Below are 26,753 nucleotides of genomic sequence, written 5' to 3' on the forward strand. Positions count from 1 at the left end.
TAAGTCTCAAAGGCTATCTATAGAACTATGGTTCTCAAAGTGGATTCCCCAGACAGCAGCATCAACATCACCTGGGAACTTGTTAAAATGCAAATTCTCAGGCCTCACTCCCAACTTATAAGAGTCCGAGATTCTGAGGGTGAGGTTCAGTGATCACCATTTTTACAAGCTTTCCAGGTGATTCTCATGCCTGTTCAAATATGAGGAAGTGTTGTAGGAAATCTCAAGCAAGGTTGCAATTGGAAGCAGTAAGAAACAGCAACAAAATCACAGGTAGAGGTGTTGGTGTGAGAATGGAATAGGGACACATCTTTCTCTGAGACAAAAGAGACAAAACAGAAGTTAATATAAAGACACTAGTACAGTTTGATAACAAGGGAGAAAGCTAAGGGAATTCATGCCTAGTGGCCTCTACTTTCTTTCTAAAATAGGATCAGCTACAGAGAATATCAGGAATGCAATGGGAAAGCCAAAGAAATAGTTAATGTTCTATGTCTATATTTTCTCTCTTTGACTGACTATGGAGTCACTGAAAGCAGCAAGTGTACTTTATAATACTGAGTTCATCACAGATGGTAGCAAAGTAATCACTCAACAAACATACCTGATTAAATATAAAAAAAAACTAGCAAAAGCTGTCAGAGATCAGTCTTTCTTTTACTGAGAAGCTTCACAGTTTCTAGGATGCTTTGGTAAAGGATTAACATTATTCATGGTATTTTATTAGTTCCTATGCTCACTAGACATTCTATGTTTTAATTTTTATCATAATCATATTTCTGCATAATACTAACAAATGCCATTTTTTTAAAGAAAAGTTAAATTTCCATAATGTAAGGATTATATATACAAATCAACAGGTTTCTATTATTATGTGCTTATCACTGTGCCAGATGCCATGCTGGATATATTAAAAGAACGAGGAAAATAATGCTTGATGAAAGTCATGTGCAGTAACCTCATTTAATCTTCACCACAAAATATGTTTATCTCCATTCTTCCACTCCAAGGAGCTTACTGTCTTTATTAGAGAACTAAGACTAACGCATCCCAAACACAGAACAATTAAAAGTTAAGACAAAGACAAAATAAAGAAATCACTGAAAGCTACTCATTAAACGCTGAATGAGGGGGAAAAATTCATTTCTCTTAATATTAAACTGACTTGCTGACAGATCAAAACAGAAGAAAAAAATGTATTCTGACAATGACAGAGCTATGTATCCAGTTATATCACTGTTAAACCACCCCTAGTTAAGTCCTTTTACCGCTCTGCTAGTTCCCAATCCTCCTGAATCTGCTTCTGCCTGGCTTTGTGGTACTCCTCCCTCCAGCACTTGGAGCAGAAACCCTGCCAAGCAGGGTTGCCGTAATAACCACATCCTTTCTTGCATAGGAGCTCTGATTGATCCACATGAATTCCTCGGCGTTCAGACTTAAGGCTCATCTTCTTCCTGTTAATCAAAGAGCAAACAAGAAAGTTTTGTTGAAAATGAATTCACTGTCATTCTACTCACAGCAAACAATTAAGAAAAAAAAATGAGTCTATCATCTTCAAGCTATAATGGAAGAAAGGAGAGAGGGAGGGAAGGAGGGGAAAAGAAAGTTTAAATATTGCAAATTACTGTCATACTAAAGAACAAACTTCTTATTCCTGCCCAATAATATAAAAAACACTTTAAGAAGGACTAATATTGGATTAAAGACCTAAACAGAAGACATGAAACTATAAAACTCCTAGAAGAAAACATAGGGGAAAAACTTCACAACATTAGATTTGGAGACAATTCCTTGGATATGACACCAAAAGTACAGCATCAAGAGCAAAAATACACAAATGGGACTACATCAAACTTAAAAACTTCTACACAGGAAAGAAATCAACAGAGTGAAAAGGCAACCTATAGAATGGGATAAAATATCTGCAAACCATATATCTGATAAGAGGTTAATATCCAGAATATGTAAAGAACTCCTAAAACTCAACAACAACAAAAATCCAAATAAAAATTAGCAAAGTCCATGAATAGACAATTCTCCAAAGAAGATGTACAAATAGCCAACATGTGAAAAGATGCTCAATGTCACTAATCATCAGGTAAATGCAAATCAAAACCACAAGGAGATATCACCACACACCTGATAGAATGACTATCATCAAAAAGAACAAAAATAACAAGTGTTGGCAAGGATGTGGAGAAATTGGAACTCTTGTGTACAGTTGGTGGGAATGTAAAATGGCACAGCCACTGGGGAAAACAGTATGGTGGTTGCTCAAAAAATTAGAAATAGAATTATCATATGATCCAGCAATCTCACTTCTGGGTATACACCCAAAAGAACTGAAAACAGGATCTTGAAGAGATACCTGCACACTCATGTTCACTGAGCATTATTCACAACAGCCAAGAGTTGTTATTCACAACATTCAAGCATTATTCACAACATTCACAGCATTATTCACAACAGCCAAGCAATCTAAATATCCATCAAAGGATGAATGTATAAACACAGGATGAATGGATGAAGAAAACATGGTATATACAATGGAATATTATATAACCTTATAAAAGAAGGAAATCCTATCACATGCTACAACATGGATGAACCTTGAGAACATTACGTCAAGTAGCCAATCACGAAAAGGCAAATCAAAGACATTATTCCACCTACATGAGGTATCTAAATTAGTCAAACTCTCAGAACCAGAAAGTAGAATGATGGTTGCCAGGGGCTGGGGGAAGGGAGGCAAAGAGGAGTTGCTGTTCAATGGGTATAGGGTTTCAGTTTTGCCAGACAAGAAAGTTCTAGAGATCTGTTGTACAAGGTGCACATAGTTAACACTACTGTACACTTTATTTTTTTTTAATTAATTAATTAATGGCTGCATTGGGTCTTCATTGCTGCACGCAGGCTTTCTCTAGTTGTGGCGAGCGGGGGCTACTCTTCGTTGCAGTGTGCGGGCTTCTCACTGCGGTGGCTTCTCTTGTTGCGGAGCACGGGCTCTAGGGCGCACAGGCTTCAGTAGTTGTGGCACGTGGGCTCAGTAGCTGTGACTTGAGAGCTCTAGAGTGCAGGCTCAGTAGTTGTGGCACACGGGCTTAGTTGCTCCGTGTCATGTGGGATCTTCCTGGACCAAGGCTCGAACCCGAGTCCCCTGCATTGGCAGGCAGATTCTCAACCACTGCACCACCAGGGAAGCCCCTGTACACTTTAAAAATGGTTAAGATGGTAAATTTTATGTTATGTGTTTTTTACCACAATAAAAAAAAGGATTTTAATATTAAAAAAGGGGGACTAATAGATCCTTCTTATTTGCTACCATTTTAAACCTGAGGGACAAAGTACAATCTTCTTGAAATACTCTGTGTTCTTACTACAGTATGTCATTTGGCTCAAAAAGACAACTTCATTTCAACGATATAAAAGTGAATACTTTGTCCCAAATGAGATAATTTAACATTCACCAAGAAAACAAGTGTAATTAAAGCATCAGAATAGAATTTAAACTCCTTGAGACGGTATTCAAGGCCCTACTGTTTGCCACCACTCACTACATGCCTAATATTGTGACAGGTACTCAGTATAATTATTTCTCACAAAAACAAAGGTAGATATTATCTCCATTTTATTAGATGTGAAAATTCATAAACAAAAACACAGGCAGCATGAACAATGAAGAAAAAGAGAAAAGTGCTATGAAACTGAGGGGCGGTGGGAGAAGGTGAGGTCATTCTGACTTAGGGAGCATGGAGAGACCACCTGGGCCAGGGAGTGAAGGGTGGGGGATATAGACCTTCAAGAGCCTTGAGTTGAGGCTTAGAGGGTCTTGGAGCGATGACACAAAAGAGGGAAGACATTCTGGACAGGAAGAACATCTTTTGCAAAGCACTCAGAGACAGGACAGCAAATGCAGAATATGAATGATGTGGTATAAGTAGGAGGTAAACAGAAGCAGTTACGTGTGAAGTTCAATTATGATGGCTTTTTAAAACTGCACGCAAGAGCCTGGGTTACAGCATTGTTGCTTCAGTGAAAAGGGGAAATCAGGATAGGTGTCTATTTTAAGACATAAAACTTGAGAGGTGGAGTTCTGTCTTCCAGTATGATGAAGTGAGGAGGACAATAAATCCTCTCCACCAAAATCAACTATAAAGATAGACAAAACTTCCTCTCTGCTGATGGATCAAAGTGTGAACCAAGGAATGCATTCAAACTTCAAGCCACCGACTGGCTCTCTCACATCTCCTGTGTGTATGCACAGTCTCTGTTGGCCAGACATTGGAAGCCTTACTGGCTAGAGATGTTTGTGCACAAATTCAGTCTTCGAACAAACAACAATCTTCGGCTGAACATTAAGGTATGCAGGCAGATGGGTGACCCCGAGAAGGAAATCAAGGATAAAAATAAATATAAGAAAAAAAAATGAGGACAGACATGAGCAGCCGCAGGGTGTGGGGAAGAGAGACTTCACAGGTGTAGTCCAGCTATAAAACCTAGATGGCATGCGCTAAGCACTATTTTTGAGGATTTTCAAAGGCAAAAGGGAGGAGAAGAATTAAGGAAGAAGACCAGAATTCAGTGTATCACTGAATCCTCGGTGAGTTTACCCTTTTTTCCCCTCCAGTATCACCAAGCCAACCCAGAAGTGGACACCAGGGCACAGAGAGAGCTCCTCTAGCTCTGGCTCAAAGAATGCGAAAGGGAACTCCTAACACTGAGAGGAAATAAGAAAATCCCTCCATTTTCTTGTCTTTTTTTTTCCTCCTTCTCTTGAGCCATGAGCAATCACATGGTGTCCACAGAAGCGGCTGGAATGAGAGACTGCAGGAGCTAAACTCGGAGGAAGGGTAACCATCCATTTTTCCCACCCTCTAGTCTCCTAGACAGTGATGGGAGTACAAGACAGAGCGGGGTAACTAATTCCACAGCTTTCCACCCAGAGGAGAGAAGATGAGCCCCGAGAGAACTTTAAAAATACAGGAGGAATCAATCAGGAGAACTCAAGAAAGCCAGCTGAAAATGTGTGCATGGGTCTGATGCTATTCAGGATCAGAGACTAAAATTCACACTAATAGAGACCACTGCACAGGTTTCAGACTGACACATGCAGGAAACAGATCAAAATAGTACTGCGAAGCCTCTGAAAAATGAACCAACGTGGGAACCACAGCTCACAGAAGTAGGGTTGGAACCTGCGGCCCAAACTTGGCAGCAAAACTAAAAACTTTTGCTTCTCCAATGACACTGCGTGGAAAATGAAAAGACAAACTACAGACTGGGAGAAAATACTCGCAAATCATATATCTGACAAAGGTCTTGCATCCAGAATATATAAAGAATTCTCAAAACTCAACAGAAAGAAAAACCACCCAATTAAAAAAATGGGCAAAAGACTTGAACAGACTTATGCAAAGAAGATACACACATTGGGAGACAATTCTCCACGGGTGTCTAACATTTCTGTACAAGAGGCCTTCGTAACAGACTACCTCTTCAAGGATGTTTGCATATCTAACATTCTCAGGAGGAAAAGATCACTGTCTCCCTCCAGAGAAAGGGCAAGTTTGTTTACTGTCAAGTAAAATAGATATAATGTTTCCCTCCAGGTCAAAAGTCAGGTGGGTTTGTTAGCTGCCCATTATAAAGGATTTGGGTTCCTTAGGCTTAGGTTCCTCAGCTGTGACACCAGCCCCATGGGACTTGGGGGCAAGGGTAGCCCATGTGAGATGAAGCTTGTTTTATTGATGGCCTATGAATAATAAAGTCCTTTGTCTCTGACTCCAGAGTCTCGTGACTTCTGCCAGCATCCATGAAACTGGCAGGCTAACTTGTTACGTTTAAGAGGGTAAAAACCCATGTCAGTCACAGTTCTTGACAACATGGCAAATAAGCACATGAAAAGTTGTTCAACATCATCATCCGTTAGAGAAATGTAAATTAAAACCACCATGAGATTTCACTCCACACCTATTAGAATGGCTAAAATTAAGAACAATACCAAGTGGTAGCAAGGATGCAGAGCAACTAGAACCCTCCTAGTGGGATGCAAATAGTACAACCACCATGGAAAACAATTTGGTAGTTTCATAAAAAGTTAAATACACTTACCATACAACCCAGCAATCCTATTCCCAGTTATTTCCTCCAGAGAAATAAAACTGATGTTCACTCAAAAATCTATACAAAAATGTTTCTAATAACATTATTTATGATCATTAAAAAATGGAAACAACCAAAATATCCTTCAATAGATGAGTGAATAAACAAACTGTGTGGTACATCCATGCAATGGAATGCTACTCAGCAAAGACAACTACAACAACAAAAAAACATACCCAACAACTTGGATGAAATCTCAAAGGCTTTATGATGAGTGAATGAAGCCCGTTTTAACAGTTTACATACTGTAGGGACTTCCCTGGTGGTCCAGTGGGTAATACTCCACACTCCCAATGCAGGGGGCTCGGGTTCAATCCCTGGTCAGGGAACTAGATCCCGCATGCATGCTGCAACTAAGAAGCCCGCGTGCCGCAACTAAAGATCCCGCACGCTGCAACGAAGATCCCACATACTGCAAATAAGACCCGGTGCAGCCAAAATAAATAAATAAATAAAGTAAATAAAATAAATATTTTTGAAAAAACTTTACATACTGTATAATCAGGGTTTGTTAGGAATTAGGGTTGGAGGGAGGGTGTCTATAAAGGAATAGCACAAGGAACTTTTTTAGAGGTGACAGAACTGTTCTGTATTCTGAATATGGAGGTGTTTACATAAATCTATACATGTTTTTTAATTCACAGAACTGTATACTCCCCCAAAATCCAACTTTACTGTATGATTTTTTTTTTTTTAATTTGAGAGGCAATTTCTAGTTTGGATTGGGGAAAAGTGCAGAACAGGAGACAGGGATAGTGATCAAGAGACAAATACAGTAAGAGGTTATAATAATAGAGGTAATACAGTGGGAATGGAAAGGGGAGGGATGGCAACACACTCTGGCAGTAGGGTCTGTAAGAGTTAACTAATGAGACATGGCAGGGAGACCTGCCATGAGTTTACAAATACTCTTCATTGCCTCTATGAGATTAAAGCCCTCCAAGGACAGGATTTAGATCTAACGCACTTATCATTTAGTAAATGAGGCTGAGGTAGAAAGGAAGAATAACAAAATATAGCCAGAGTCTAGAATAAGTCAAGAAACTTTAAAGGCCATCTACTTTCTCCTATTACAATACAGATAAAGACACTGAGGCTGAGAAATTATGATTTGTTCAATCAAAAAGGTAGTAAGTGGCAGGGACATCACAAGAGCCTAAACTTGTACTAAGTCCTGAGTGCCATCAAACTATTTTGAGAGTCTGAGCTAATCTCACCATCAATATACTGTGGTCCCTTTCTTCAATTCCAAGAGGAGTAGGCAAAAAGAAATATCTGTTTTTTCCTTATACCAATTCAGTAAGTTTAAAATTTTTTATACTACAAAGACTATAGCACAGGTCTGTTACTAAAATGAACACATTTTAGGGAGTCTACCTAACACATGTGTCAGCAACTTCCCTTTCCTCAGAGAACTGTTCCCCAAATCTACAAAGGTCAGCTGCCGTGTTTGTATATGGTGCAGTCCCCCCTCCCCCACCACTGCAGGGCCATAGCTGATTGATCCAGAGGTGGACACTTGACCCAAAATGAAGTTTTGGAAATGGGACTAAGTCTGGGCTGTTTTCTTGAATGATGGAGAAGTTGCGGCATGACCACCTTCCAACAAGTGGTCTGAGTAACCAGTCTGCAGATACAACAGACTGGTATACAACAAGAAGCGGAGAAAAGTGGCAGAAGAAAAATACTCTCTAGGTCCTGAGGGGTTTCCATTTCTCAGTTCCAATCCTTTGCTAAGGTTTAGCTGCTTGCCTACCCTCAGATTTTGAAACACACCCCTTGATCCCTGACTGTTTTTTTCTTATGCCAGCTCCAGTAGAGCCTATTACCTGCACTCAGAGACTTGCCCAGGTACTATGTGAGAGTTAGAAAAACAGAATTGCTGTGAGGACTACTTGGCATATACTAAGAACTCAACAGGTTAAGATGAAAACTTAAAAATAATAGCTATGTGTCTATGAAGACCAATTTGATGTGCACATGAGAACATGGAGTTCGGTCAAATCTGCATTCAAATCCCAGCTCTGAAATGTGACTTTGGACAAATTAATATTTCTGAAACTTCCATTCATACCCCTCTATCCAACTTCTGCTCCTACCTTTTCACAAATCTAAGCCTCATAGGCTTTGTGCCTCCATGACCTTCACTCTGTTTTACACCTGTGATTATGTTATCTCACATGGCCAAAAAAAGACTTTCCAGACAAGATTACTAATCAGTTGACCTTAAAATAGAGAGATTATCCTGATTTTCCAGGTGGGGCCAATATAAGCACATGAACCCTAAATGCAGAAGAGGACAGGAGCCCAGAATAGTCAAAACAATCTTGAAAAAGAATGTAGGAGCACTTATAGTTACCAATTTCAAAACTTACTGCAAACCTATGATAATCAAAACAGTGTGGAACTGGCACAAGGACAGACATGTGGAGCAATGGAATAGAACTGTGAGTCCAGAAATAAACCCACACATCTATGGTCACAACTATCAAACGGAAGAGTCTTTTCAACAAATTGTGCTGGGACAATGGGATCACCACATGCAGAAGAATAAGGTCAGACCCTTGTCTCACACCATGTATAAAAGTTAACTAAAAATGGATTAAAGACCTAAATGTAAAAGCTAAAACTATAAAAACTCTTGGCCAAAAACACAGGTAAAATTTCATGATCTTGGATTTGGTTAAGGAATCTTAGATATGACACCAAAAGCATAAACAACAAAAGAAAAGACAGATAAATTGTACTTCATCAGAATTAAAAACTTTTGTGCTTCCAAGGATCCCATCAAGAAAGTGAAAAGACAACCCACAGAACAGGAGAAAATATTTGCAAATCATGTATCTAATAAAGAACTTGTATACAGAGTGTGTAATGAACTGTTATAACTCAGTATTTTTAAAGATAAACAATTCAATTTCTAAAATGGGTAAAAGATCTGAATAGACACTTCTCCAAGGAAGATATGCCAATGGTCAATAAGCATGTTAAATGACTTTTGACATCATTAGTCATTAGGGAAATAAAAATCAAAACCACAATGATATACCACTTCACATTCAGTTGGACGGCTAGTACTAAAAAGTCAGATAGGACTTCCCTGGTGGCACAGTGGTAAAGAATCCGCCTGCCAATGCAGGAGACATGGGTTCGAGCCCTGGTCCGGGAAGATCCCACATGCCACGGAGCAACTAAGCCTGTGTGCCACAACTACTGAGCTTGCGCTCTAGAGCCCACGAGCCACAACTACTGAGCCCACGCGCCACAACTACTGAAGCCTGCGCGCCTAGAGCCCGTGCTCTGCAACAAGACAAGCCACCACAGTGAGAAGCCCGTGCACTGCCTCAAAGTGTAGCCCCCGCTCGCGACTAGAGAAAGCCCACATGCAGCAACGAAGACCCAACACAGCCAAAAAAAAAAGTCAGATAATAACAAGTGTTGACAAAGATGTGGAGAAATTGAAACACTCATACATTGCTGATGGGAATGTAAAATGGTGCAGATGCTTTTGGAAACCATCTGATGGTTCCGCAAATGATTTTTTTTTTAATATTTTTGGCTGCATTGGGTCTTCGTTGCTGTGCATGGGCTTTCTCTAGTTGCAGCGAGCGGGGGCTACTCTTCCCTGCAGTGCACAGGCTTCTCATTGTGGTGGCTTCTCTTGTGGCGGAGCACAGGCTCTAGGCACGTGGGCTTCTGTAGTTGTGGCACATGGGCTCAGTAGTTGCGGCTCGCAGGCTCTAGAGCACAGGCTCAGTAGTTCTGGTGCACGGGCGTAGCTGCTCTGTGGCATGTGGGATCTTCCCAGACCAGGGCTCGAACCTGTGTCCCCTGTATTGGCAGGTGGATTCTTAACCACTATGCCACCAGGGAAGCCCCCCTCAAATGATTTTAATTAGAGTTACCCAGCCATTCTGCTCCAAAGTATATACTCCAAGGTATATTTCCAAGAGAAATGAAAACATATGTCCACATAAAAACTTGTATATGAATGTTTATATCACCAATATCCATTACAGCCTAAAGATGGAAAACAACCCAAATGTCCACCAACTGGTGAACAGACAAAAGGTAGTATATTCATACAATGAAGGATTATTCAGTCATAAAGAGGAATTAAGAACTGACACATGCTGCAACACTACTAACCTTGAAAACATTATGCTAAGTGAAAGAAGCCAGTCATAAAAAGACAACACATTATATGATCCCATTCACATGAAGGTCCAGAACAGGGAAATCTAGAGAGACAGGGAGTAGAGTAGTGGTTGCTTGGGACTGAGAGGGAGAGAACAAAATAAGAAGATATCTAAAGGGCATGGAGTTCCTTTCTGAGATGATGAAAATGTTCTAAAGTTGGCTGTGGTGATGGTTGCTTTTGAATTGTGCCCTTTTTTAAAAATAAATTTATTCATTTACTTATTTTTGGCTGCATTGGGTCTTTGTTGCTGAGCACGGGCTTTCTCTAATTGAGGTGAGTGGGGGCTACTCTTTGTTGCGGTGTGCCGGCTTCTCATTGCAGTGACTTCTCTTGTTGAGGAGCACAGGCTCTAGGTGTGCGGGCTTCAGTAGTTGTGGCACACAGGCTCAGTAGTTGTGGCGCACAGGCTTAGTTGCTCGGTGGCATGTGAGATCTTCCAGGACCAGGGCTCAAACCCGTGTCCCCTGCACTGGCAGGTGGATTCTTGACCACTGAGCCACCAGGGAAGTCCTGAATTGTGCCCTTTAAATGGGTGAATTCTATGGTATGTGAATTATACCTCAATAAAATTGTTTTTAAAATATAAAGCAGAAGAGGAGGGCAGAATGGGAAGTCAAAGAGATTCAAAGAACCACTGTTGGCTTTGAAGGTGGAGAAATGTGGGTGGCTTCTAGAAGCTGAGAATGACCCCTGGCTGACAGCCAGCAAAGAAATGAAGACCTCAGTTGCATAACTTCATTAAACTCAATTCTGCCAACATTTAAGTATGTCTGGAAGCAGATTCTCCCCATAGCCTCCAGATAAGAGCCCAGACTGGATGACATCTTAATTTGGACCTCTTGAGAACCTTAACAGAGTAGCTGGCTGAGCTGGCCAGGAGTGCTGACTTAACAATACTTACAATACTTTGGGTGTTGTTTTAAGCTGATAAGTTTGTGGTAACTTGCTATGGCAACAACAGAAAACTAATATAGGCCTCCTTTCAATTTCTCTCTTTTGGGGGCCTTTGCACAAGTGTTCTAATGCCTAAATGCTGTGACCCTTGCTGTTTATATGCTGATTTCCCTCTCCTCATTTAGGTCTCAGCTTTCATGTCATACTTTCAGAAAAGCCTTCCCTGACCACTCTATCTAAAGCAGTACCTACCCCCAACCTGCCCAACCCTCACCTCCACTGTGGGCCCAGAATTGTTTCTCCATATCCAGGAAGAGTTAACCAAGCAGGCCTGAGTTGCTCAAATTGTGCACATTCTCGTTTTCCGAAGGGCCTGCTTCTGTGGCTGACTCCTGGCCAGCTCCTGGGAACTGAGGTCTTAGGAGTATCTTTATGTACTAACTGATAAGGGTGTTTTGTATGCTTGGAGTCTTAATCCACACTGTACCAACTTGTCTAGACAGTTTGTGCAGACTGTGTGATGTATGGTGAATACTGTTTTCCTTCTGTGGGGGGGGGGGTCAATCATGAGGGTGCTTGTGCCTATGTGACCAGCCTCCAATAAAAACCCTGGAATCTTAGGCTTAAGTGAACTTCCCCAACAGAAAACACTTCACACATGTTGCCAGAGTTTGTTGCTGAGGGATTAAATGCACCCTGTCAACTCCACTGGGAGAAGACTCTTGGAAACTCATGCTTGGTACCCTCCAAATTCTGCTCAATGCACTATTTTCCTTCACTGATCCTGTTTAATATCCTTTCACTGTAATAAAACACAGCCAGGAGTACATGAGTTCTGCGAGCCCTTCTAGTGAATTACCAGACCTGGGGGCAGTCTTGGGGTCTGCCGACAGGACGTGATCATAAAGGGGTGGTATAAGGGAGATCTTAGTGGCAATAGTTCTGTATCTTGACTATGTTGGTGGTTACAGGAATCTACATATGTGATAAAATGGCACAGAACTATCATACACATTGTAGAGATGTCAACTTACTGGTTTTGACATTATACTATAGTTAACGTAAGACATAGCCATTGGGCAAACTAGGTGAAGTGTACACAAGACCTTTCTGTATTATCTTTGCAAGTTCCTGTTAATCTGTAATTTCAAATTAAAAGTGTTTTTAAAAAATTCCACTTAAAATTTATTAAATAAAAACACCTATGATTGAATTAACGTGTATCAGACAGTTGTACATACCACTCAGATCATTTCTGTTCCTAAATATGGAAAACAAAGTGAGCAAGTGAGCAACCAAAATAAAAGTACACGCCCTGATTTGAAAGGCTATGCAGTGATGATGAAGCTGATTTGGTGAGGCAAAGCAGGTACAGTCAGCACATCCAGATTAGACATCAGAGTATATAGACACCATACCCTCAGTTAGGGAGAAACATGGGGGAATCAATTCTGAGACTCAATTCTGTCTTTCCCAGGCAGAAAGACCTATCCCTAGCCACAATCCAGAGGCAACTACCATCACTACTGCACCCAGCGGGGACGTCAGAGGGGCCACACCCAGCTCCTATTTGAGCTCTGCACTCCAGTAAGTAGTCTTTTACTGAGCAACCTGGGCACAAAGATTGCATAATTCAGTTGGCCCACTCACATTAGGGAGGACAGAATAAAAATGATCTCTACTGCTGAGATAGCTGAGATTCCTGTGGATTCTGCCTCAGGGCTAGGTACCCTAAAAAGGGCCAGAGGAGCACAAAGCCCACAGAGTTGTGTATGTTCTTCCTTAAGGCTCTGCATGCAAACCACGTTCATTTCATAAAACAAAAAACAAAAAATACTTTGTAGATTTGAGTAGCTTCCCACTATCTTCCTTGTAAGAGTCCTGCTTCCTAGTCTTAGGTTTGATGTCATGTCCTCATAGATCATTCCTCTGGGCAACGTACCTGGGATTTACAGAAAACATCCAATCAACTCTACTAAAATGATAAACTATCCTTGAACCTCAGTTAACAAATAGAATTTACAGTTAAGCTTTTTCCCTTAAATTTGTTTTTTTTCCCAGTTATAGAAGTAAAAGATGGTTACTCTAAAAAACCTGAGACATAAGTAGAAAATAAAGAAAACATCACCCAGAGGCAGTCACTATATTCTCATAGAGCTTTCTCTACTCATCATGATCTCATTCATTTATTCAACAAATATTTATATACTGATTTACACTACATGACAGGCACTTAGGATACAAATTTAAGTAATAATAAAGTCTCAGTCCTCATAGAGCTTACTGTCAAGTATGGAAGATGTGACTATATATCTAGAAGGCCTGAAAGAAGAAATTAAAGCACTATGAACACCGAGGAATTAATTAATTTTAAAATTACTGAATTTCATAAAAGAATTTGTTTATATGAAACAAGCTAAATATGTGTACATGAAATCTATGAAATTCTTATAATAGCCTGACAATAAGAAGTTAGGAAATATAGAGATCTCATTCCCAATAGTATCGAAATGTAAAAACATCTAGTTACTATTTTAATAAGAAAATTATGTCACCTACATAAAAATACTGAGATATAAAGACGGCTTAAATAGTTGGCAACACATACCAGGACACAGTATGAGAAAGTTAAATATTTTATAAATGGCAAATGTTTCAAAATTTTTAAGTTTACTATAAATGACAAAAAAATTCCAAAAGAATTTTTTGGAACTTGACAAAATTATTCCATATTTTATCAGCAATAGTAAACGGGCAAGAATTTTAAAAAATACTCTAAATTGGGCTTCCCTGGTGGCGCAGTGGTTGAGAGTCCGCCTGCTGATGCAGGGGACACGGGTTCGTGCCCCGGTCCGGGGGGGATCCCGCGTGTCGTGGAGTGGCTGGGCCCATGAGTCATGGCCGCTGGGCCTGCGCATCCAGAGCCTGTGCTCCACAATGGGAGAGGCCACAACGGTGAGAGGCCCGCAAAAAAAAAAAAAAAAAAAAAAACTCTAAATTAATTTACTGAACTTTAATTTTCTGCAAACTAGTTAAAATTGTGTGAACTTAGCAAAAGAACTGGCAAATCACTTCAGAATGGATTAACCCCAAAATGAATTGCTAATACATAAAATAATTTATTATTAGAGGAAGGAGGAGAAAGGAAGAATTTTCAATAAACAATGCAGGGATAACTGGTCAGCAATCTGGTACCCCCCAAATTAATTACAGGAATCTTAAACAGGAATCTTAAAGAGTTAAAGTTTTTAAAAGACTAATGAAAAAATAGAAAGGACTAAAATTAAGTATTTATGAAACTTCTAAAGAGGTGAGGGCTATCTAAGCTCACAGGCTGCAGGAGAAATCAGAAAGGAAACTGATTTGAATAAGTACATTGAAACTTCTACCTAGTTTTTAAAAGGCCCCACTTAGAACCAAAATAGAAAGGCAAATAAGAGACTAGGCAGAATATTTTAAGTAAACAGGACGAGAGTGTTTTACCATATTTAGAAATTACACTAATAAGATTTGTAAAACTCTGGTATGCAGTATAAGGATATGAGCAGACCATTCACAAAACGGAAATAGCTTCCTAGGAACAGACATAGAATGTCAGAGGGTTTGTGCCTTGTGAACTCGGATTTATATCACCAAATTGGCCTCACAAAAAGGTTATACCTATTTACATTCCCACCTACAGTGATCCACTTTCCCACAAACTCATAAAAACTGCATTATTAGTCTTTAATTTTTGCCAATCTGAAAGGCAAAAAAAGAAGCATTTCTTGTTTTAATACCCATGTCCTTAAATTAACCATCTTTATAGATATTTATTGGCCATTAGCATATTTTCTTTGAAGAATTAAACTGTTCCTGTTCTTTGCTCACTTTTCTGTGACATCTTTTTTCTTTTTATAGTTGCTCTTTTTATGTTATCTTTTAGCCTTTGGCTGTGTATGTTAAGATACTATAGTTTTAATCAAAGACTGTATCCAGGTTTCACTGACTTTCATAGCGTTAAATACATTGCCTCCAAAATGAATGTGAATGTCACACAGATAATCAGTGGCAGAGTTCCAATGTTAAATATAACAATACAGGGCTTCCCTAGTGGTGCAGTGGTTGAGGGTCCGCCTGCCGATGCAGGGGAAGCGGGTTCGTGCCCCGGTCCGGGAACATCCCACATGACACGGAGCGGCTAGGCCCGTGAGCCATGGCCGCTGAGGCTGCGCATCCGGAGCCTGTGCTCCGCAATGGGAGAGGCCACAACAGTGAGAGGCCCGTGTACCGCAAAAAAAAAAAAAAAATATATATATATATATATATGTATGTGTATATATATATATATATATATATATAACAATACAAAGTATCCAAACACTAGCCTGCCCAAATAATTCCAAATGATAATCAAACCCATGTAATATAATGTAGAGTTTATGCTGCTGGAATGAGCAGAGCCAGCAGAGCAGCATTCTTAAGGAATGAATTCTAGACAACAATTTTCTATTGTATTATGTCACACCCTCTTCAGCAAAGTGAAATTATGACTCCAATTGGAGCATGCCATTCCCCAGGCAAATAACTCAAAATTACATGCAAAACAACCTGGCTGCTCGAGTCTACTTCTACCATGCTCTACCCTCTCTCTTCCATAGAAGCAGCCAATTCCTCAACTGGTCTATTTATTCAATAAGTAACTGACCAAAAATTATGTCTCTTAACTTAAAGTAACAGCAAACTGCAATATATAAGGTGGTTTCAATGATCAACGGTTTTTGGTTTTGTTTCTGCAAACTTACAGCTTAGTTTTAGCTTTGCTGCAGCCATTTCAACCTTAGCCAGTTGCTGTGGCTGGGCTAGACATACACATATCTATGAGATAAGAGAAATACAAAAAGCAATTGCCTGGATAAAAATGTATTTATTCAGACTTGTTAGAGGGCTCAATCAAATAAATATTTGTATTATATTCTAAGTTTTTGAGAAGTGCCTTGTGCATAACAAAAAATTAAATTAAACTGCAGAAACTTTCAAAAGCTACTAAAACCATCCCATCTGCAGAAACTTTCAAAAGCTACTAAAACCATCCCATCTGTTGTAGGTTGAATTGTGTCCCCCCAAAAGATAGGTTGGACCCCAATATTGTAAATGTGACCTGATGTGGAAATAAGGTCTTTGCAGATGTAATTAGTTAAAATGAAGTCATACTGGATTAGGGTGGGCTCTAAATTGAATGACTAGTGTCCTCATAAGAAGGCCCTGAGAGACCCAGAGACACACATAGAGGCCGTGTGGTCACAGAAGCAGAGATTAGAAGGATGAAGCTACAAGCCAAGAACTCCAAGGACTGCCAGCAATCATCTTCCCTATAGCCTTCAGAGAGCATGGCCCTGCTGACACCTTGATTTCAGACTTCTAGCCTCCAGAACTCCAAAAAAATTAATTTCTGTTGTTTTAAGATTCTAGTTTGTGGTAATTTGTTACAGCAGCCCTAGGAAACTAGTAAACCATCCAATAAGAATTGTGGTAAATTCTAGAAATAATTTAAAGAAATGAGTTTTCCACCAGTTGACAGAGCTGTGGATTCACAGCATTACTTGCTCTTTACAAATAGGATGATCATATATCTCAGTTAATGAGAAGAGTCCTGGCGTATGCCTGCTGTCCTGGTATAAAAGCATCCCTTTGGTTCTCAAAAGTGGCCTGTTTTCGATAATAAATTACATGGTCATCTTATGTATGAACAAGCCTAGAATACGCTTCTGTTTGTGTGCCTTCAAATCCCACCTATTCAAATAACGTCAAATGCCCCTTCCCCACCCTCAGAATAATGCCATCTCTCTGGCTTCTATAGCATTTTATAAATACAACTATTATAATACTGTTTTATTACAATTACTTGCTTACTTGTCCACTCCATGTTCGTAGACAAGACAGTGCCAGGAACAGAATGCGTACTCAATAGGTATCTTCTAAATGTATTAAATGATTTATTCAGAAGACTGACAAAGTACCTGCAGAGACGGTTTTCTTTCACTTTTGTCACTTGTGAAAATTTAAAAAAGAAAATCTCAACTAGAACTGGCGACGGCAAGGCCTGTAAAGGGAGCTCTCGCGCCCTACCACTACACTCATCAGGCTCATCGTTAGTTACCCCAAACAGGAAGCCATCAATTACCCCAAGAGAAAGAGGTCAGTTACTGACTCCAACAGGAAAAGATGTACCTTGCACTCCCAAACAGGAAGTACACTACTTTACTACGTCAGCAAGAGAAAGACTTCCTTCTTTCCCAGCAACCAGCCTAGCCAACAGAAAATGCCATAGTTCAGCCAATGAGAAGCTGGCGTCACCTGAACTTTTACTTGCTTCCAATGAACTTTCATTTTTTCCTCGCTGATGACTTCCTTTCCTGTCCCCCCCTCCTCCCTATAAAAGCCTTCCATGTTGTGTAACCCCTCAGAGTATCTCTGTTTGCCAGATGAGATGCTGCCTGATTCATGAATCACTTGATAAAACCAATTAGCTCTTCGAATTTACTCAGCTAAGTTTTGGTTTTAACACCCTTATATACTCTCTGGGGCGTAGGAGGTAGGAAGAGAAACTTAAACAGCAAAATGACTAGCTTATAAAGCCGTGGTTCTCAAATTTTAGCATACATAAGTGTCACCTGGAAGACTTGTTAAAACACACAGTATGGGGCCCCAACCCAGACTTGCTGATTCAGGAGGTCTGGGGTAGGTAAGGCCTGAGAATTTGCATTTCTAACAGGTTTCCAGGTGATGTAGCTAGGAGCTACTCTTTGAGAACCACTGCTATAAAGTAAGCACCACAATTACTAAAAGATTAATTTCTTCTTATAACTTCATTCCTAGCGGGAAACTCTTCTGAATATGACGCTTAAGGCAGACCAACACTCCTGCTGAGAATTAGGAAAGCCAGATACATTTTAAAAACCAATGTTGAGGGGCTTCCCTGGTGGCGCAGTGGTTGAGAGTCCGCCTGCCGATGCAGGGGACACGGGTTCGTGCCCCGGTCCGGGAAGATCCCACATGCCGCGGAGCGGCTGGGCCCGTGAGCCATGGCTGCTGAGCCTGCGCGTCTGGAGCCTGTGCTCCGCAACGGGAGAGGCCCGCGTACCGCAAAAAACAAACAACAATAACAACAACAAAAAACCAAAAAAACAATGTTTAAAGGCATGAGAAAGCAGCTGAAGCAACCAAGACTAGAAGGGTCTAGGTTCTGGAAAAAGAGGGGAACTGTAGAGAAACAAAATGACATTCTGCAGCCACTTTTCCCCCAAGTGCATCTGCTGATTCTGGGGCAAAAAGCCGAGAATCCCGACTTTCCTTCAGCAGAGGAACCATGAGAGCTTTTGGAAGAGGTGAAAAGCAAGACTCAAGGAGTCAAGATCCCAGTGAAAGAGGAGAGTTGAAGAACTGGGCCTAACAAAAGTCTGGCTTTCCGCTGAAGACATTTACCAAATTCTGCAGTTGCACAAAGAAGGCTTCAAAACAAAACTAAAAGCCTCTGAAAATCAAGAGTAGAATTTTCAACAATCTCATTGTTCTCAGGAAACAAAGATTACAGAACAGAAGATACAAGGAGGAGGGACCCCTGTGAATTCAAGAAACTATCAGTTGGAAGCCCTGGATGCCTGGCTACTTGCTAGCATTTAAAGGCAAACTAGAGGGAAACACTGCCTTACCAAACTGGCAACACAACCTCAACCAACAACTCAGTCCCTAATAGGATTAGGTGATGAGCCCCTACTCTACCTGGCTAGCAAAAGGGAGGGAGGATTTCCTCTGAAAAAGAACAGCATCATCTGGAGCTTCATTTTATACATAACGCTCAGCATTCATATAACTGAAAACCAAAAGGAAAAAATAGATAGAAACAGATGCTCAGATAATCCAGACACTGAAGTTAACAGAAAGACTTTTAAATAATGATGGCTATTTAAATTTCCTATTTTAAAAAAACAGGGGAAGTAAGAGGAAGCAACATATAAAAAGAAGAACTGCAACTGAGAATTGGAATCTATAAGAATCAAACTGAAATTCTAGATCTGAAAAGTATATTAACTAAAAGAATTCAAAGGGTAGACTTAAGAGCAGGTCAGACACAGTAGAAGAGAGGATTGGTAACTAGAACCCAAGTCGATAAAATATATCCATACTGAAGCAGAGATAAAAACTAACAGAAAATACAAGGGCTGGTGGGAATGTAAAAGGGAATGAGGAACACTGTGAAAAAGTCTACCAGGTGCGTAACTGGAGTCCCAAAAGGACAGGAGAGAGTAATTAATTAGGTCAGAAGTAATATTAAGAGGAAAGAATGAAGTTTTCCAAATTGTTGAAGACAACCCATAAATTTAAGAAACTCTGTGAACCCCAAGCAGAATAAAGACAAAGAAAACCACACAAAGACATAGCATAATTAAACTGCTGATCATCAAAAACAAAGAAACTCTTAAAAGTAACCAGTGGAAAAAAGATACATTACTTTCTTAAGAGCAACAATAAAACTAACAGCTAAATTCTCAAAAGAAATAATAAGAAACTCTTAAAAGTAACCAGTGGATGGGCTCCCCTGGTGGCCGCAGTGGTTGAGAGTCCGCCTGCCGATGCAGGGGACACGGTAAGTGCCCCGGTCCGGGAAGATCCCACATGCCGTGGAGTGGCTGGGCCGGGGGGCCATGGCCGCTGAGCCTGCGCGTCCGGAGCCTGTGCTCCGCAACGGGACAGGCCACAACAGTGAGAGGCCTGCATACCACAAAAAAAAAAAAAAAAAAGGCAAAATACAGATATTTTTCAGACAAACAAAAAATGAAATAATTCATTATTGGCAGGCTTGCATTAGAAGAAATACCAGAGGGAACTCTTCACATGGAAAGGAAAATTATCCTATCCCAAACAGAAACAAAAATACAGGAAGGGATAAAGAGCAATGGAAAGAGTAAATATGTAAGGAAATATACATGAATATTGATTATTTTAAAAAACAATAATTTCTTATGGGTCTTCAAATATATGTCGAATTAAAATGGATAAAACAGAGTAACACAAAAATACAGGAAAAAGACAAATGGAGTTAGTATCTAAAGTTCTAGGGCAGTGGTTAAGACTGCGCTTCCAATGCAGGGGGCCTGGGTTCGATCGCTGGCCGGGGAACTAAGATCCCACATGCCCCCTGGCGTGGCCAAAAAATAAAATTAAAAAAATAAAGTTCTAGCATTATTGGAGAAGTGATAAAAGTTATAATTTGGGGCTTCCCTGGTGGTACAATGGTTAAGAATCTGCCTGCCAATGCAGGGGACAAGGGCTCGAGCCCTGGCCTGGGAAGATCCCACATGCCACAGAGCAACTAAGCCGGTGCGCCACAGCTACTGAACCTGCACTCTAGAGCCTGTGAGCCACAACTACTGAGCCCACGTGCTGCAACTACTGAAGCCCACGTGCCTAGAGCCTGTGCTCCGCAACAAAGAGAAGACACGGCAATGAGAATCCCACGCACCACAGGGAACAGTAGCCCCTGCTCACTGCAACTAGATAAAGTCCCCCCACAGCAACGAAGACCCAGTGCAGCCAAAAAAAAAAAAGTTATAATTTGTATTAGATTATAATAAGTCAAGGGTGTATGCTATAATCTCTAGTGTAACCACAAAAGAATAATAAAAGAATGTATAACTAAGAAGTTACTAGAGAGGAAAAATTAAATTATAATTGAATAATAAATAATCCAAAAAGAGGTTAAAAAAGGAACAAAACAGGTGAGTCAAAAAGATGGTAGATATAATACCAAATATAGTGACAATTACATTAAATGGACTAATGATTCTAATTTAAAGACTAAAATCGTCAGACTAAAGAAAAAAAACTAAATCTAACTTCATGGTGCTTTCAAGGACAAAGAAAGTTGGAAAGTATAAGGATGGAAAAAGATATACATAGCATGCAACATTTATCAAGAGAAAGCAAGTAGAGCTATACTGGTATCACACAAAGTAGACTTTAAGGCAGAAAGCACTACTAATGATTTAAGGATAACAGTGTTAATCCACCAAGAAAATTCTAATGTCAGCCAACTGGTTAGAAATTAGTCATCACTGGGAGCTAAGAAGAATACACTGGCTGAAACAATTCTGTTTAGGAAATCTATGGCAGCTCAAAGAAGGGTAGGTAGAACTACACAGTAACATAGAGCTTAAATACCAGACTTCTTTGCAATACAATAAAACTCCCATTTGTACCTTATGGTGAGTTCTGAAATGCTTACACAAAATATTAAAACTTTAAAATCAAGAAATAACAGGTAGACAGATTTAGACAAAAAAAATACACATTAATAAAGATCAGAAGATATTCTGGGGTGATGTAGTGTTTACTAGACTGGGTAGTTTGGTAAAGCACTAAAATTCATAACTATAAAAACTAGACTTCCTGAAATTAAACCCTCAGAAAAAGAAAAAAATTTTTAAAGTATTTTTCAGTACTCAGATTGTTCTCCTCCAAATACAGCTGAAGCGTTCACTGAAGACTGAAATTGAAATCTCTGTATTACATTTACCTAAATGGCAGACTCACCATTATAACCATTATTGGTGGTGTTTGGAGCTGGAATTGATTGGACTAAAATCCAACCTCCTGATCAGTTTTTCTGTCAGAATCTAAGAACTTTAAACTTCAAAAGAACCTCAACTTATTTCTCAAGCATTATTTTGTAAGAAATAAGTTGAGATTATATATATATATTTATATGGGGGGGGTCAGTTATTAGACCAACATACTGAAAAGGCAAAAATTCTTCTTTAGGGAAATAGGCTACAACCTCTTATGGGTAACAACAACAAGAAAATCTGCCTGCAATTTGTTCTCAAATATGTGCAAGAATAAAAGTAGGCTCTTGAAAAGAACTTATTTACAAAACAGATATAGAGTCACAGATGTAGACAACAAACACATGGTTACCGGGGGGAGGGATAAATTGGGGGATTGGGATTGACATATACACACTACTATACATAAAATAGATAACTAATAAGGACCTACTGTATAGCACAGGGAACTCTACTCAATACTCTCTCATGGGCTGTATGGGAAAAGAATCTGAAAAAGAGTGGTTATATGTATATGTATAACTGATTCACTTTGCTATACACCTGAAACTAACACAACACTGTAAATCAACAATACGCCAATAAAAAATAAAATAAAATGAAAGTAGGCTCTTGGGAGAAAGTGGTGTCTACTTCATACAGTTGATATTCAAAGGACTTAATTTCAATTTTGTCTCTCATCAGCCACTCTATTTCCTGGGGCAGGTAACATCACATGATGCATTGTAAAGGTATCAGCAGCTAGCATATTGTATGAAAATACTTTGCCATCTGATTATTCCTTATAAATGATATTTAAGATGTGTCCATTCATAACTATACAACATTTGAGACCACAAATGAAATCTACACACTTATCACACTACAACCCCAACTGCAAAGGCTAATTAATTTACACAAATACATAATCCAATTTGCTAAGTAAAAGCTAAGCATATTACTTCCTGAGAACTAATTATAATGGATTTTAGACATTCTGTTTCATCAGCCTATTTTTTGTTTGTTTGTTTTCACATTTTTAATTTGTATTCTTCTTATAATATCCTATTCAAAACTCAGGTCACTAGCCTACCTAATTTTTCAGGAACCTATTTAACAATGACAAAAGCTCTGTGGAAATGCAATTAAGGAAACACTATGTTACATAACTGTATTTAGGCAAGGACAGTTCCACCCACTGTTTACTAATTAAGGATGAATAAGGATGTTCTCTACTCTTTAGTTTTGTAGGCTAGGTCACAATTTACAATATACTGTAGGAACTATATTACAATACTTCAAAATAAAATAATCTGGAATAACCTGGAATAGTCTCATATGAAAACTCACAATAAATAATGGTTTACTTATCTGTACAACTCTAATGCAATACAATTCCTAATAAAACATGGAATAAGATTTAAGAACATATACACCCAGCGATGTCACTACAGAAGTATAACCTAAATTCATCCCAAATCACAGCAGTGAGATCACCAGCTAAAGTTTTACTCTAAAATATAAATATAGACCTCTCTTTCCAGAATGGCACACTATCTTTATAACTGTATCATTGTGGTTTTCCTGATCTGATGAGACAAATTTGTAATAAATAGAAAGAAAAAAATATGCATTTCAGATGCAAACAAACACATAAAATAATATTCCCACTTTTCTAACCCTGATAGATGCCTAGAAGATGTATGTTTCCCAGCTTTATAAACTAGGGCCAAATGCCCTAAACTTGTAGCTCTCAGCTCACCTTCTGGATGGACGATTCAGAACTGTTCAAGGCCCTTCTGCAGTGGTGGGCTCTAATACTGGCCAGTGGGTTTACCTCTATTAACTGTATGGTCTAGCCCCATCTGTGGGCCCAGTCTAGTCCACCTCAAGCAGTATAAAGTCATATGTGCAGACCACTGAGTCTGTCAGACTACCTGAGCTCAAATCTCCATCACCTCTTGTATGACCTGGAACAAGTTACTGCTGTGAACCACATTTCTTTACATTTTTCTTTTAAGAAAGGGAATAAACGAAGATGACAACATTGAGATAATGCATGTAAAGAGCTTATTATTAGCACATGCCTGGCCCATGCTAGCACTTGATAAGTTCTAACTAATTACTTAAAAGGTCAACTTTTTATTTAGCTTGAGCAAAATACAGATACATTAATTTACTGGACACTACATCTAAGATGAGCGGATCTGTTCCCTTCTTAAAAATAAATTACAGGGCTTCCCTGGTGGCGCAGTGGTTAAGAATCCGCCTGCCAATGCAAGGGACACAGGTTCGAGCTCTGGCCAGGGAAGATCTCACATGCTGCAGAGCAACTAAGCCCGTGCGCCACAGCTACTGAGCCTGAGCTCTAGAGCCCGCGAGCCACAACTACTGAGCCCATGTGCCACAACAACTGAAGCCTGCGCGCTTAGAGCCCATGATCCGCAACAAGAGAAGCCACCGCAATGAAGAGCAGCCCCCGCTCACCGCAACTAAAGAAAGCTCGCGCACAGCTACAAAGACCCAACAAAGCCAAAAATAAATAAATAAAATAATTAACATTAATTAATTAATTAATTAATTACATGCCTGGACTTTTCAAGCCAATGCTCTCTGTGCTGCAGCTAACACTCCGAACCTCCTTCCAGAAATGAATCTTGGTATTCACTGATATTCCTTCAGCCCATCTGAGTGTGGAGGTGAAGTGACTTTTACTTAAATATTTGTCAGTCTCCTCCATTTTCATACCCCCCATGATAAAGCATGCCTGCTAAAAATATAGCTCTGTGATTAACCAACAACACAAAAAATATATGTACTTAAGGAACTTGTTGGGAAGCACAAACACAAACACCACTGCTGATAAATTAATAACAAAAGCTCCACTGAGAAACAAAACATTTATGAAAGGTAACTTGAAAAATGTGTAATCCCCATCTACTTATCTAGATAATGTAAAACAGATCCTTAAATTAAATCAGTCTACAGAGCTAAGTGCTTAGTCCACATTATTTTGCCAACACCAGAACTGTTTTTGTTGAATTATGTTTTGATCTTATGTCATCACCCTACACAATGAGACAATGAGGAATTTTACTAAAAAACAAAGTAAAACACAACACAGCCCTCTGAAATGCATGGTGTATTTATACTTAAGGATGTAGTTGAGGAGTTTCTCAATACAAGGCATCTTTGGGAATCCAAAGGAGAAACTGGTCTTTTATCTTATGGTCACTGAACCATGTAACTGATTACATTTCTTTCTGAACTGGCTACTAAAAAGCAGAGTCAAATTTGTGGCCTTCTAACAAATACTTAAGACTCCAGTCCAAGTACTTTGTGTACAGATCTCATTTCTGTTTCCATCTTAATTTTTCTCCCACAGTCCTAAATCCATCACCCCTTTATTTCTGTCTGTTACCAAAAGCATGTTGTTTGTATCTTTGTAAGTCATTATGAATCCTTTCTGGAACAAGAGGTGATATAAGTAAATGGTATGCTCCACTTCAAAAACAGTATAGCACAATAGGAAGATATTTTCTTCCATTAATAAACATGTTATGAGTTCAATTTCTAGAGGCATTATCTTTCCTGTGCTCCAAAAGAAAAAAAGAAAGTGTTGTAGCAAACATTATATTTAAAATTAGGAAATTCTAACAACAGAGGAACTACCAAAATAAAACACTTTCATTATGTATTTTTAACTGTGGAGCACACAGAAACCTGTAAATATATCCCATGTAAAAATCCCCCAAGTCATTTTTATTTTTAAAATACAGACGAAATCACCACAAATGCAGTTGCATTTGAGTATTTATTCTGAATGAGAACTGAATAGGCTAGCTTCAAAAATGATTTATAAAATTTCTGTACAGCTCCTTCTGAGTTGCCCTGTGCCTAGCACAGGGGATGCTGCCAACCATTCCTTACTGGGAGACAGCACAGAATTTAAAGCCCCAAATGCTCTTGCTACATTCCTGCTTCAGGGATTTCAGTAATCTTATTGCTGTCATCTGAGCAAAACAAAAAGCTTAATATTCTCTTAGTGGGTAAAATTTTACCCTATCATGAACTCATACTTAGCATTCTGATCATAACTTCTAACTTTTAACTACAAATTTATCTAATTAATTGATTATAATTATAGTCCTTCACCCTCCTAGTGACCACAAACAAGTGAGCTATGCTACCAGAGACTTGAAAAACTGTTTTATTACACAATAAATATTACACTGCCTACCCCAACAACAGTAACTTCATCAACAACAGGAATCTCCCAGGGTAACTTGAAAGCAGCACCATAAAGTATAGCCTTTTCTTAAAGCATTTTAGGAGCTTTATCCAAATAACAAACAGATAAAATAAGAGCCACATAATATTATGTGGGATAAAGATGAGTCAATTGTTGTTTCTCCTAAGTGTTTATTCAACAAACAATAGTCTAGAGTATTTCAAGGCCTTTCAGTCATGTGAAAAAACATACATTATGTTCCTACAATGCTTTATGACAGAAATGAACATTTAATATGACTTTCAAAATGTTTGGCCTCTATTGTGAAACATTTTTTTTAGGGTGACAACTTTATTGCTGGGTTAAGAAGCCACTTAATAGCATTTCTATTCTAACTCACAGAATAGACAGGTATGTTATGTTACACAGGTATGTCCTATATTTTAGGGATGGGTCATCTCTTCTAGAGATGTTTACTTTGCAACCAATATAAACACATGTGCCAAAAATTAAACTCACATTGTCAACATAGAAATTCTATGTCTCTAGCCAAAGATTGAGAAGAGTAAATGAAACAAGACCTTAGTTCTTCTATACATAGATATTAAAATAAGTACCGGTCAACTCTTTTTTTCACTGAAAATCAACATCAGAAATCAATGATTTCTCATCGTCCTCATGG

At 39.2% G+C, this 26,753-nt stretch overlaps 1 protein-coding gene across 7 annotated transcripts in view; it reads right to left on the bottom strand.

The window, feature by feature from the left end:
- Positions 1-26,753, bottom strand: part of LOC308628803 (rab5 GDP/GTP exchange factor) — a 119,350-nt gene that overhangs the window by 90,682 nt on the left and 1,915 nt on the right. For 6 of the 7 annotated variants that reach the window (XM_081256110.1, XM_081256106.1, XM_081256108.1 and 3 more), the window contains exon 2: positions 1,269-1,454. In XM_081256110.1, coding sequence (XP_081112236.1) covers positions 1,269-1,447 — 179 coding nt within the window. In that variant the 5' untranslated portion in view covers positions 1,448-1,454. Of the gene's footprint in view, positions 1-1,268; positions 1,455-13,094; positions 13,115-26,753 lie in introns of those variants that run through there. The other variant, XM_081256109.1, reaches the window with a different exon arrangement.

The sequence above is a fragment of the Mesoplodon bidens genome (genome assembly GCF_964165515.1).
Source record: "Mesoplodon bidens genome assembly, chromosome: 15".
NCBI lineage: Eukaryota > Metazoa > Chordata > Mammalia > Artiodactyla > Ziphiidae > Mesoplodon > Mesoplodon bidens.